A 15,229-nucleotide genomic window follows, 5' to 3' on the forward strand; every position below is an offset into this window, starting at 1 on the left:
ATCTAAACTATGAATATGGGAATACAGGTTATAGCATGCTGAAAAAAGTCCTACCTGTATGCCTCATAACAGATGTCTTATTGTTGATAAATCATCTATCACTTTATGTAAATGACCTCTTCTAGGTTTTGGGAAGGATGGTGCCTGGCAGATAACTACCTCCAGAGCTTATTTTCCATATTCGAGGGCGTTATCAATGTGATGGCAGCTCTCTGCAGAGCAGTGTGTGATTATACCCAACATCTTCAGGTTCCTCTCAACTTCCAGTTCATAGGCAGAGATGTTGTAATACAGCAGAGCCAAGAGAGAAGCAGAAATTGTGTTTGTAATTAGACAAATTTAAGTTCTCCTATTATGCGTCAGTGACTTGTCACACTATTTCCGTGTTGCTCCGGTCACACAGCATCATCTGTGTGAACCTGAAGAAACTTTCTTAATTTAAGAATATGAGACTCAGAGGTAAATTGGACATGGCAATCCCAAGATGCGGGAAAGGAACAGAGCAGTGCAGGAAACATCGGAGGGTAATTTAATGCACAAACTTTAAACTTAAGTGAGCTGGGCACTACAATAGCAGATTTGAAACTTTCACTCTGCAACATCCACTGCTGCTTATTTCAGAAAAACACCCATGGAGTCAAATAATCAATACACCTGTAAATTCCAAAAGGGGTATAATTTTCAAAATGGGGTAATTTGAGGGGCAATTCTACCTTTCTTGCACATAGGGGCTCTGTATATGGAGTCTGCAAACTATTCCAGAAAAATCAGTGCTAGTTGGCTCTTGGAGCTCATTGTCCCTCCAGAGTATCGCTGTGTGGCTAAACAGTACTATTCTGGGGTAGGCTACATGTTCAGCAGAAACTGTGTGACAATTCTTGCTGCCATTTTCACCTACTTCTCTGTGTGAAAATGTAACTATTTTTTCATCAATGGCACTAAATTCTATGACATCTCAGGTGTCAATATGATCACTGCACCCCTAGAAGAATTCATTGACAGGTATAGTTTGTAAAATGGAGTCACTTATACTGTTCTGGCACTTCAAACTGTGCTCCTTCCTTTGGAGCCCTGCCATGTGCCCACACAGTAGTCCTTAACCCCCCCCCCCCCCAGGAAAAATTCCACATCAAGGTCTGGGGTCCATTTTCTCCCCTAAGGGTACCGTCACACAGTGCAATTTTCATCGCTACAACGGTACGATCCGTGACGCTCCAGCATCGTAACAATATCGCTCCAGCGTCGTAGACTGCTGTCACACTTTGCAATCTACGACGCTGGAGCGATAATTTCATGACGTATGTGCGATGTAGAAGCCGTTGGTTACTATGCGCACATCGTATACGATATATGTTACACCCTGCGATCATGCCGCCACAGCGGGTCACTAGACGACGAAAGAAAGTTTCAAACGATATGCTACGACGTACGATTCTCAGCGGGGTCCCTGATCGCAGGAGCGTGTCAGACACTGCGATATCGTAACTATATCGCTCGAACGTCACGAATCGTGCTGTCGTAGCGATCAAAATTGCACTGTGTGACGGTACCCTTACACTTGTGAAAAAAAAAAAAAAATTGGGGCCAAAATAAAATTTGAGCCAATTCCTGAGAAGCAGCTGAAGGGTTAAAAATTGTATTGGATGTGGTTTTAAGCAGTTTATGATTTCGTAAAATCTGTTGGAAAAGTGAGAGAAAAACAAAAACTCAGTGGGATCCGTTGAAGTGTTCCAGAGTTATTACCACATAAAATAACTCTGGTGAGAATTGTGAAATTTGACCAGGTCATGAAGGTGAAAACAAGCTCGGGGGTGAAGAGGTTAAGATCTATGGGCCGGACATAGACCTCCCCGAGATGGAGTCTCCAGAGCTTATGTTAAATAAGAGGCAATTCCACTGTGAGACATGTAACTAACAGAGAACAGTAGAACTTATGCTAACTGTCTCCTTACAAACACATGAGCAGCTGCAGCTCACAGCTCTGCTGTATTGCAACAGTATTGCACTCCTGTCTGCCTGTGAGATGGCACTGAAGCCGAGAGGAATATGCTGATGTGTCAGTTATAGTCACACACAGCTCTGCAGCGAGATCAGGAGTGCCGCCCTTTAAACTAAGCTCTGGAGGAACATTCGCAGGGAGATTGTGTCTGACCCATATCCAAAACAGCTCATTTTCAGCATAGGATTGACGACCCTACTGACAGATTACCTTTAAAATACTTACCTTCTATTTCCAGTGCTGCTCCAGTTCTCTCCTGCATCATGTGACCTCAACTGTGACCAGCTTGCTCAATTAGCATCTTCTGTGTTAACCGGAAAACTTTTAACCCATTATCTACAAAAGTCCTTTTTTTGGGACGCCTAATCTTTTGCTTCTAGCAACTAAGATTTTATAATTAGGTCCAATTTTTTTTGTTGAGTTTGTAAAATGAATGTTTTCAAAATAGGAAATCATGTCATTTTTAATTGAATATTGGTACACCCTTTTCTGAAAAGTCCGTAAAATGAAAATTTCTAATTTGGCAAGTAATGGGTTAAAGCTTTATACAGGGCTGCTTCAAGCAGAACTATAAATAATAGAGCAGAGGTGCACGTGTTGAGCTCTGCTCTATTCTGATGGTTGTCTCCAGTGCACTAATCTCAAGATTGTTAGGGGTCCAGTCAGAAAGTTCTCTCATCACATGGATAGGGATCACTTCCATGCTTGGTACAATCCCTTTAAATAAATAGAATGATTTATGGATGGGCGAAGAGAATCCTAACTGAGCATACTGCTAACATGGCCTGCTGGTTGCAATACAATGTCTGTTGCATAAGTACTACTTGCCAAAACCATATAGACTGCAAGCAATGTGAGGTATCAGGTTACCCTTCCTCTAATATTCTATGAAGAGGGGTGAAACAGTGCGAGAAAAAAAATAAAAATAAAAGGCAGTGAGAAAGTCAGAGGCATACTCACAGGTATTGGACTGAAATTTCAAGTCTTTTACCTCTCTTCAGAGCTGAACTCACATCTACACAGCTCAGTTCTGCTGTGTAATTTCTTCCAGGCTGCTGAATAACTGTGTGTTGTGAGAATACAAATTCACTGGCACTATTTAATACTGCCATACAATCTCCAGGTTCAGAGATAAATGGGTGGCACTCTGTGACCAATAAAAATTCTTTGAAGTGTGTCCCTGTGTGGACGACGACCCTTTCGCATACAACTGGATCCATTGAAGAATAGGTTGTAAACGAAATGTCCATTGTCCACTCAGTGCCCTGCTTCCCTGCATCCATGTTATAAAACTAGCATAAATAAAGAAGAGTTTTTACCGGACAGAGTACCAATCCATTCATCTCTGAACCTGGAGATACCTCTGTATTGGAATAGAAACACATCATGGCAGCTCGTCTCCTTCCACAAGCTCAGAATACTGTGTAATAAAAGCGAATCTGCAGAGGGTTAAACTGGTGAAAATTTAGGATTGAAGTCATAAAAACGAGAAATCACATTATTACTTATGTACACAAAACCTTATTCTGAAAGTTTATTTGAATGTATAGTTCCCAATTAAGTTATGTATCAAACCAGCTATATGAATGCTCAGTCACAGATATTCTACGTTTTTATCAGTATGTTAAAATACCTGGCAAGTGAAGGGAATTAGGTTAAGGCTATAGGTTGTGTGTGATGCTGAGAATCAGTAAGTTTTTTGTGGCATGACTTCTCGGAGAATTGCAGTGGTCCTGTTGCCCCAGTCCAAGAGTGCTCATAGTCAGCAACCATCTCTCCAAAGACACCTCACCCTATTGTAGAGAACGGTGTGCTTGTTTTTTTTTCTGTATGGAGAGTGGATGGAGGAAGCCCATTCCAGACATATTTCCTCCAGACACCTCTGGCAGCATCTTCTTCCCAACAGAAGAAAAACTGTGTGCTAAGTTTCCACATGGCAGATTGTGCTCACCCCTAAAATCATCTGAAGAGTTGTGATGCCCACTGTACACATATTAGGAGGCCAAGTGATACCAACTAAATTGGCAGATTCTGACAACTTTCCTCTGTGCGTAGCAACTTAAATTGGTAATCCTTCAACAACCGCAACTGTCAAGTAGCAGGATTAACAAAGTAGCAAGTGACCAGAGTGCTTGAAGTTAATGTGCAAGACCGTTAGAGGCAGAAAAACGGGAAAGCAGAAGGATCTCGCGACTCTGAAGGGACGCATTGTAAAAGCTAGATGACTGTCAAATTACCTCCAAACCACCAAATCTTGTGACGTGTTCCTGATATGCAGTGATTACCACCAACCAAAAGTTGTCCAAGAATGAACCCACCCATAGGGTCATTTGTGCCCAAAGCTCACTGATGTGCATGGGAACACAAGGTTATGTTGTCTGGTCCGATCCCACAGAAGAGCAACAGTAGCACAATATGCTGAAAAAGTTAATGCTGGCGACGAATGAAAGATTCCAAAACACACAGAATGTTGGGTATTGGGGTGTGTAGTTCCAGGTCAACCAAATGCCCATGCAGACCCTTGTCCACACCAAAAAAAAAGTGCCTACGGTGTGCAGATGAGACTACAGACCCAATCAAGCCTGGATAATAAATCACATACAGTTTGGTGTCTTTTCTTCATTCAGGAAAGATGGCAAGCTAGTAAAAGAAGTGTGACGCTCTGGAAGATTTATTGAGTAAGCCTAAGTCCTGGCATTCATGGGGATGTCAATTTCACACCGTACTACCTACACACAGCTGCACACCTAATAAAACCCTTAATGGAAGCGGCTTTTCCTAATGATAGTGGTCTTTTTTTAGCAGGATATTACTCCTTGCAAGACTACAAATGTTCACGAATGTCTTAAGTCATATGTCAAAGAGTAAGATTTTTTGACTCTACCTCCAGAATCCCAAGATGTTAATCTAACCAGGCAGCTGTAGGATGTGCTGCAGAAACAAAACAATGGGAATCCTACTTCAAAAAGTGCATGAGTTAAAGGATCTGCCAACTCCTTGGTAGTTGAGATTACAGTGCATCTTCAGAAGTCTTGCAGAGCCCATGCCACAATGGCTCAGATATTATCTTTTGGCAAAAGGTGAACCTATACCAGCATTTTATTTGTGAGACATCAAGACATTCCTAAACGTCTGGAACAAAAATAATGCAGAGACTAGCCTGCTGGATGGCAAGTTTTTGCCAAATTGCTACCAAATGACAACTTCCTTATTCTTATAAAAAAAGGGGTATAGAGAGATTTAGTGAACTGCTTACTCCAGGGTGGCAATTAACTTAATGGGTATGTTTGCAACAATGACATCTAACCAGATGAAATGAAAAAACGAATTTGGTAAGGGAGAGCCACAGTCTTTGTAACTTCCTGAGGAATCGTGACCTACATCCAAAATGAGCCACAACATTTAACAAAAAATCAGACCACTATCACACCAAAACCTACATGCCAAAAGTTTCTCTCCTGCGCCAGCTGTCATTTTCATTACCTATAGCCCGACATCCTCGTTGATCAGAAAAGTTGGCTTGTGCTTCATCTGTAAAACATATCCCGGGCTTTGCCACTCCAATGTTTATAGAGACAAACTGCAGATAAGTCACACGGTTTTAGCCAAATTCTTAGGTCTCCAATATCATAAGTTGCTAGATTCCACACCGCATGAAGTTTCCATATTCCAAATCCTGCAGTTAAACAATGTAGAACCACAATGAACCGATTGAAACCAAAAACTGGTAAAGTGTTAAATATAACAACGGATTAGCAAACAACAAACACTATACACAAGGAAAAAATAGCCCTGTCATCAATTTGCAATTTTCCAAAATAAACCAGGGTAACAATAACACAAAGTACACAAGCAATCCAAAATAGTTAGAATAGATTAAACGCAAGGTTTCCAGGACCTAATATGCCTTAAACAATACCAAGTACAGTTCAGTGACTACCCAACTCCTAGCCAAGCCATGTGCGTTTCCGAACCATATCACAAGCTTCATAGCACAATTCGCATACACATCAGAAAATGTTTGCGATAACTGACCAATTCCAAAACTTGCAACTAATTTTTTGGTAACAAAAAACAAACAAAAAAATTCTTAGTCTCAGATCATTTATATATTAAAAAGAAAATTATAGTCATCTTCAGTCTAAGCCAAGTCCCAACTTAACATTATTTTTGCATACAAAAGGTGATGTACTTGCTTTTTGTCAAATAAGTTTGAAGACTTGTTTGGTTACAGGACAACATTTTAATCAAAATGAACCATATAGCACAATAGTAACTGATGCGAAAAGGTGGAATGTGTTCAATAACAAAAATTAGATTTACGTCTTCTTGAGACCAAATGTTTGAAACTAAAAAAAAAATCCAACTACTGTTAAACTTCAAACATTTGAGACAGTGGTTAAAAGCTAAAACCAAGTCCATCCAGTCCTTTCAAATCCTAGTGAGAGACAAAAGAATATTCCGTGATCCAATGGGTCTGTCACTTAACTCCTTCACGGCAGTCAGTGCTTCCTCATAGCTGGGGGAGCAGACTGTAGCGTGCCCTGTGGACATTCCTTTTATATTAAATTTTACATCAATAGAATCTGGAATGATGTTTAACCAATGAAGAAATTTTAAATTTTTTCTATGGCTATTAGTGTAAGGTAGGTTTCTCATACGTATTATTGCTCCTGATGACCCGCCATCAAAGTTTTGGGGAGGAGATGAAAAAGAATTTTCGTAATCTTTGTAATCTGGATTTCCACTGTCAAACCTGTCAAAAGACTCATCTCTACCACCCAGCTCCATTGCATAAGAACCACCATTGCCTTTCTAGAGGACTTCTGAACTCCCTACGGTCGCAGTTCGGCCCCATGTAAGAGTTTTCATGGGCTTGTGGTAGTGGAACATTTATGTACTCATCTTTATACCCTTGAGGATGTGTCACTGGAGCATTATTGAAAGCACCAAACTCTTTCGCCTGTTCATCAGAAATACGAGTCAAAAACACTTCTGTTCCCAAAAAATGTTGACGATTCAATACTCCAGTACGCATAGCCTGTTCTTCGGATTGAAACCTAACCAAAGCTTCTCCCAATCCAACTCCTTTATTGTCAAAAAGCAAGAAGATATTATCTTCATGCACAAGAAATCCATCAAAGAATTTTTGCACTTCAACTTTACTCACGTCGAAAGGAAAATTCCTTAAGTATACACATCTCTTTAGATTAGATGATTCTCCTCTTGGATATTCCTCATTCATGTCACGTCGCTGTGGATATTCCTTATACAGGTCACGTCGCTGTGGATGGTTCTGATGTGGGTTGCGTTGCTGTGGATGGTTCTCATACGGGCTGCGTTGCTGTGGATGTTCCTCAAATGGGTTGCGTTGCTGTGGATGTTCCTCATAAGGGTTGCGTTGCGGTGGATGTTCCTCATAAGGGTTGCGTTGCGGTGGATGTTCCTCATACATGTCGCGTTGCTTAGGCAGGGTTTGTGTTTCATAAGATTCTATTAACTCCAACATCACCTTCCTAGCAATAGGGAAAATGAACACCTGCCGACCCTTTAATTCCTTTTTGCTTAAAGCAAGACATTTCTCGTATTGCCTCTCACTTTTCAACATGACGAAGCCTTCTCTTGTCCGATTGTTAGACTTATCAAGCAGGAATTTAATCTGAGAATCTGTTATATCCGGTGCGGAAAAGAAATGCTTAATATCTTGCTTTACTACTATATATGGTAAGTTTTTCAGATGCACATAAAACTGTTGATTTTGTGGCGACCTAGATCTTGCTCGGCTCTTTGGGTTGCAGTGTAGTTCATCACCTTTGTTTAAGGCTTCCAACCACTTGTCTTCTGTCGATTTCGCTATCGATATAAACCTATGACGAATATATTCATTGTTAAATTTCATAGCTCCATCAGCATCTGTTGCACTTGCAAACTTCACAAAGGCAATTCCTGTCTTAAGACCGTATTCACGCAGTTGAAAAATAACTTGAGTAATATCTAGGCCTTTAAAAAACTGAATCATATCGTCCATTGTTACGTTGAATGGCAGCCCATAACAAAACACATAGACATCCTTAGAATATGCATCCTTTTTGTCACACTTCTGTACATATGATTCGTTATGTTTTGACACACTGCTTTGATTTCCTCCTTTCTTCGCCATTTCCAATCGGCTCGTATCACCAGAAGGTGGTACAGCTGGATGCTTTGGATTTTTGTTAGCTTTACGGCTCATTTCCAGAGTACTCTGCATTTCTGTCTTGCTGCTAAGCACGAGAGTCACATGCAAGTTCTTAATGACACCGCCAGTTCGACTCATGGCTCGCCTGGCATCTTCATCCGTTGCAAATATGATAAATGCCTCACCAAGTTTTCCACCAATAATATGCACTCCTCCATCAGGAATTTTCAAACCAGAAAAAAAATGACGAATGTCAACAGTGCCAGCAGACACAGGGAGCCCCTGTAAGCGGATCACTACAGCCATTTTTAAGGGTCTGAAAGATTGTCACCTGAAAACAAAAGCGCACAACAAAAATGGTCAATATATTGTAAAGTAAAACATATGCACATATAACATCTGATCTGCGCTTTCTAAAGAAATAGTAATTACGCCTATACAAGAACTGCACAAAAATAAATTAATAAAAAGATGTTCGCAAAGGCAGGATAACTACATTCAAAAGTACTGCACACAACCCAATTACATAAACATTACATAGGGGAGGATGTTACGGCTTCTAACGGGAAATGGGTTAGCAGTGTTTAAGGGAAACTGTCAGCAGGATTGTGCCGAGTAACCTACAGATAGTGTCAGATTGGCGCCGTTACACTGATTAAATTTATACCTGGGTTAATGAGATTCTCGTGCTCCGAGGCAGCCGGGGGGAGGGGGTCATTACGTGGTGCCGCCTGCACAGTAGCATCTATCAGCGATCCGATGGCTGCTACTGCACTGGCGCAGCCGGTCCCATTTTGAGAGAGAATTTCTCTTTCTGAATACATGTATATCACCAAATAAAATAATTACCGTATATACTCGAGTATAAGCCGACCCGAGTATAAGCCGACCCCCCTAATTTTGCCACAAAAAACTGGGAAAACTTAATGACTCGAGTATAAGCCTAGGGTGGAAAATGCAGCAGCTACCGGTAAATTTCAAAAGTAAAAATAGATACCAATAAAAGTAAAATTAATTGAGACATCAGAAGGTTAAGTGTTTTTGAATATCCATATTGAATCAGGAGCCCCATATAATGCTCCATAAAGTTTGATGGGCCCCATTGGATGCTCCATATTAAAATATGTCCAATATAATGCTGCATAAAGGGTAATAAGGGCCTCATAAGATGCTCCATAGAGATATTTGCCCTATATAGTGCTGCACAAGTGTTATGGCCCCATAAGATGCTCCGCACAGCCACTTGCCCTATATAGTGCTGCACAAGTGTTATGGCCCCATAAGATGCTCCGTACAGTCACTTGCCCTATATAGTGCTGCACAAGCGTTATGGCCCCATACAGATGCTCCGCACAGCCTCTTGCCCCTTATAATACTGCACAAGTATGGCCCCATAAGATGCTCTGCACAGCTACTTGCCCCATATAATGCTGCACAAGTATGGCCCCATAAGATGCTCCGTACAGCCACTTGCCCCATATAATGCTGCACAAGTATGGCCCCATAAGATGCTCTACACAGCTACTTGCCCCTTATAATGCTGCACAAGTATGGCCCCATAAGATGCTCTGCACAGCTACTTGCCCCATATAATGCTGCACAAGTATGGGCCCATAAGATGCTCCGCACAGCTACTTGCCCCTTATAATACTGCACAAGTATGGCCCCATAAGATGCTCCGTACAGCCACTTGCCCCATATAATGCTGCACAAGTATGGCCCCATAAGATGCTATACACAGCTACTTGCCCCTTATAATGCTGCACAAGTATGGGCCCATAAGATGCTCCGCACAGCTACTTGCCCCTTATAATGCTGCACAAGTGTGGCCCCATAAGATGCTCCGCACAGCTACTTGCCCCATATAATGCTGCACAAGTATGGCCCCATAAGATGGTCTGCACAGCCACTTGCCCCATATAATGCTGCACAAGTATGGGCCCATAAGATGCTCCGCACAGCTACTTGCCCCTTATAATACTGCACAAGTATGGCCCCATAAGATGCTCCGCACAGCCACTTGCCCCATATAGTGCTGCACAAGTATGGCCCCATAAGATGGTCTGCACAGCCACTTGCCCCATATAATGCTGCACAAGTATGGCCCCATAAGATGCTCCGCACAGCCACTTGCCCCATATAGTGCTGCACAAGTATGGCCCCATAAGATGCTCCGCACAGCCACTTGCCCCATATAGTGCTGCACAAGTATGGCCCCATCAGATGCTCCGCACAGTCACTTGCCCCATATAGTGCTGCACAAGTGTTATGGCCCGATAAGATGCTCCGTAGAGCCACTTGCCCCATATAGTGCTGAACAAGTGTTATGGCCCCATAAGATGCTCCGTAGAGCCACTTGCCCCATATAGTGCTGCACAAGTGTTATGGCCCCATAAGATGCTCCGCACAGCCACTTGCCCCATATAGTGCTGCACAAGTATGGCCCCATAAGATCCTCCGCACAGTCACTTGCCCCATATAGCGCTGCACAAGTGTTATGGCCCCATAAGATGCTCTGCACAGCTACTTGCCCCATATAGTGCTGCACAAGTATGGCCCCATAAGATGCTCTGCACAGCCACTTGCCCCATATAATGCTGCACAAGTGTTATGGCCCCATAAGATGCTCTGCACAGCTACTTGCCCCATATAATGCTGCACAAGTATGGCCCCATAAGATGCTCCGCACTGCCACTTGCCCCATATAATGCTGCACAAGTGTTATAGCCCCATAAGATGCTCTGTACAGCCACTTGCCCCATATAATGCTGCACAAGTATGGCCCCATAAGATGCTCTGCACAGCTACTTGCCCCATATAATGCTGCACAAGTGTTATAGCCCCATAAGATGCTCTGCACAGCTACTTGCCCCATATAATGCTGCACAAGTGTTATAGCCCCATAAGATGCTCTGCACAGTCACTTGCCCCTTATAATGCTGCACAAGTATGGCCCCATAAGATGCTCCGCTCAGTCACTTGCCCCATATGCTGTGGCTGCCATAAAAAAAAAAAAAAAATCACATACTCACCTGTCTTCGCTCAGGACCCCGGCACTGTCACCTGCTCCTCGTGCGGCACCGTCTTCGGCACTGACGCTCAGCACAGGGCGCACACTGACTACGTCACCGCACCCTCTCACCTGAGCGTCACTGCTGAAGACAGAGACACCCGGACCGAGGAGCAGATGACTATCGCACAGCGCTGCGCTCCCCCTCCCCGTATACTTACCTGGTCCTGGCGCTGCATCTTCTTCCTGTATTGAGCGTTCAGCGTCACCGCTCATATACAGTAATGAATATGCGGCTCCACCTCTATGGGAGGGTGGAGCCGCATATTCATTACTGTATATGAGCGGTGCCATGTGACCGCTCAGTACAGGAAGAATCTGCAGCGCCAGGGACTGCAGGGACCGCGCCGGGAGCAGGTAAGTATAATTACACAGCCCCCGCTCCCCCTCCCGTGCCGACCCCCGGGTATGACTCGAGTATAAGCAGAGAGGGGGACTTTCAGCCCCAAAAAATGGGCTGAAAATCTCGGCTTATACTCGAGTATATACGGTACATAGATATTTTGAGAAAAACAAAAAAAATTCACATTCAGCAGGCAGGCGCATGAGCTGTAGCACAATTGCATCTATAATGTCCATTTAATTATTTTATTTGGTGATATACAGCGGGTACGGAAAGTATTCAGACCCATTTACATTTTTCATTGCAGCCAGTTAGTACATTCAAAAAAAGTTCATTTTTTCTCTCATTAATGTACACTGTACCACATCTTGACAGAAAATAAAAATAGAAATTTTTGCAAATTGATTATAAAAAGAAAAACTGAAATATCACATGGTCATAAGTATTCAGACCCTTTGCTCAGTATTGAGTAGAAGCACCTTTTGAGCTAGTACAGCCATGAGTCTTCTTGGGAATGATGCAACCAGTTTTTCGGATTTGGGGATCCTCTGCCATTCTTCCTCGCAAGAATGGTCACAGAGTTGTTCTGAAGTCACTCCTTTGTTATTTTAGCTGTGTGCTTAGGGTTTTTGTCTTGTTGGAAGGGGAACCTTTGGCCAAGACTGAGGTCCAAAGCACTCTAGAAGAGGTTTTCATCCAGGATATCTCTGTACTTTGTAGATTGTGAGCCCTCGCAAGCAGGGTCCTCTCCTTCTGTACCAGTTGTGACTTGTATTGTTTAAGATTATTGTACTTGTTTTTATTATGTATACCCCTCCTCACATGTAATGCGCCATGGAATAAATGGCGCTATAATAATAAATAATAATACTTGGCCGCATTCATGTTTCCTTCAATGGCAACCAGTCGTCCTGTCCCTGCAGCTAAAAACACCCCTATAGCATGATGCTGCCACGTTTCACTGTTGGGATTGTATTGGGCAGGTGATGAGCAGTGCCTGGTTTTCTCCAAACATACCGCTTAGAATTTTCACCAAAAAGGTCCATCTTTGTCTCATCAGACCAGAGAATCTTATTTCTCATAGTCTGGGAGTCCTTCCTGTGTTTTTTAGCAAACTCCACGTGGGCTTTCACATGTCTTGCACTGAGGAGAGGCTTCCTTCGGGCCACTCTGCCGTAAAGGCCCGACTGGTGGAGGGCTGCAGTGATGGGAGAAAGTTCCACAAAGTCAACTATCTCCCTACTGCATCTCTAGAGCTCAGACACAGTGATCTTGGGGTTCTTCTTTACATCTCTCACCAAGGCTCTTCTCCCATGATTGCTCAGTTTGGCTGGACAGCCAGGTCTAGGAAGACTTCTCGTGGTCCCAAACTTCTTCCTTTTAAGGATAGGTTCACATTGCGTTAATGAGTTAACGCTAATGGACTGCGTTGCACGACGAAAATGTCGCAATTAACGCCATGCAACGGGTCCGTTAGCGCACCCATTGACAGCAATGTGATTTTGTGCTGTAGCGCATGCCATTTTCGGCACGCGCTAGCGATGTGCCGTTCTTTTGTGACGGACCTCGGACCCTGCTTGCAGCGTCTGAGGTCCATCCCACGCTAGCTTCGATCGGGGATCTGCGCTAGAGGGGACGCCGAACAAACATTGCGCTAGCGCTACGCGCTTAACGGATTGCCCTAGCAGAATGTGAACCTAGCCTAAGGATTATGGAGGCCACTGTGCTCTTAGGAACCTTGAGTACTGCAGATATTGTTTTGTAACCTTGGCCAGATCTGTGCCTTGCCACAATTCCTTTGACCTCATGATCCTCAGTCAGCAGGGTGAAAGAGAGAGACTGGAAGAGTCACAAAGGCAAAGAAGTGGACGTCCTTTGGTCGCATCCCACATTGAGGACCACTTCATTATGAACAATGCCCCTTGGAACTGGATGATGAATGGCACACTTAAGGGAGATGAGGGGCACAGAAGTGTTACATCAGACTATTCAAAACAGTTTACAACTGCGTGCTGGATGACTTGCAAGGGTGCCTGGCCGCACCAGACACGGGAATTTTTCATTTGCATGGGGCAGAGAATATCGACACACGGGGCAAGGGAACAAAGGGCCTCAGTGCTGTTCACTGCTGAAAGTTGATTCACGCTGAGCAGAAATGATGGCCACCAGCAATATTGGAGACGTTTAGGAGAGCGCCAAGCATAACCCACTGTTGTCATCTGTGGTGGAGGTGTTACAGTGTGGGCAGGTGTGTCTAGTCAATACAGAATTGCCTTAGACAAAGTGACAAGCCCCTACTACTGTAATAACGTCAATAATCCACTCATTGTGCCTCTACACGAACAGCACAGGCCTGATTTCATTTATATGGACGACAATAATCCAGCTCATCAAGGTTGCATCTATATTGAACGCCTGCTGGAGACTGGGGTACCTCAAATGGAGTGGCCTGCACTTTCTGCAGACCTTAACCTCATAGGTAACCTGTGAGAACAGTCGCTGTGTAGAGGCTCGGAACTCTTTGCCCCAGAACATCAATGACCTGAGGGCTGCTGTTCAAAAAGTCAGATGCCTCAGCAGACAATAATTCGACTTGCAAACAGCATGAGATGTTGTCGAGCTGTAATTGATGCTAAAGGCCACATACGTTGGTGAGACAGTGATATTTTTTGTTGCGGTATACCCACCACTGTTGGCTTTTGTTTTAATAAATTGTGTAAGATGAGGAAATCACTATTGCATGCTTTCACATAAATGCCCTACTTTCATGATAAAATTAAATATTGTAGCGTGAACTTTTTACATTTTCCATAAATTTCACCTGAAAGCCGAATATTGTTATCTTTTTGTGAGTGGTGTATAGAGAGAGTCACATTGTGTAATGGGTCCTATGACATCATCCTTCATAGGAGCAACTATGTTCTAAAAACAACATTGACAAACAATTCTATGAAAGCGCTGAGAGAGACTGCATTGAACATCATTCACCAGGAGCACTAGACCTACAGGACTGTTGCAGTGGAAATTTGAAATTAAAAGGGGCATCTTTTCAAAGCTGAAAGGTGCAAAACCGTGCAGATTTAAAAAAAAAAAAAAAAAATTATCTAAAGCCACTAGAAGTCTACTGCCTCGGAGTAACCCTCAACTCTGCCCTGTCCTTCAATCTGCACGTCCAAGCTCTTGCCACGTCCAACTGAAAAATATTACTAGAATCTTTTCCTCAACCCTGATTTTACTAAAGGTACCGTCACACTAAGCGACGCTGCAGCGATACCGACACCGATCCGGATTGCTGCAGCGTCGCTGTTTGGTCGCTGGAGAGCTGTCACACAGACAGCTCTCCAGCGACCCCGAGGTCCCCGGTAACCAGGGTAAACATCGGGTTACTAAGCGCAGGGCCGCGCTTAGTAACCCGATGTTTACCCTGGTTACCATCCTAAAAAGTAAAAAAACAAACGCTACATACTTACCTACCGCTGTCTGTCCTCGGGGCTCTGCTTCTCTGGTCTGGCTGAGCGCCGGAAAGCAGAGCGGTGACGTCAACGCTCTGCTTTCCGGCTGACCGACGCTCACAGCCAGAGCAGGAGGAGTGCAGAGCACAGCGCTGGAGGACAGACAGCGGTAGGCAAGTATGTAGTG

The 15,229-nt window shown here is 43.5% G+C and overlaps 1 protein-coding gene across 1 annotated transcript; it reads right to left on the reverse strand.

Moving 5' to 3' along the window:
• Nucleotides 1-6,086: 6,086 nt before the first annotated feature.
• On the reverse strand, nt 6,087-9,808 carry RBM12B (RNA binding motif protein 12B). Its single transcript, XM_069731623.1, is given in 2 exon segments — nt 6,087-6,787; nt 6,789-9,808. Coding segments are annotated over 2 exon segments (2,052 nt in total). The 5' UTR covers nt 8,484-9,808; the 3' UTR covers nt 6,087-6,430.
• Between the last annotated feature and the right edge of the window lie 5,421 nt (nt 9,809-15,229).

The sequence above is a fragment of the Ranitomeya imitator genome, chromosome 6 (genome assembly GCF_032444005.1).
Source record: "Ranitomeya imitator isolate aRanImi1 chromosome 6, aRanImi1.pri, whole genome shotgun sequence".
In the NCBI taxonomy this organism is placed as follows: Eukaryota; Metazoa; Chordata; class Amphibia; order Anura; family Dendrobatidae; genus Ranitomeya; species Ranitomeya imitator.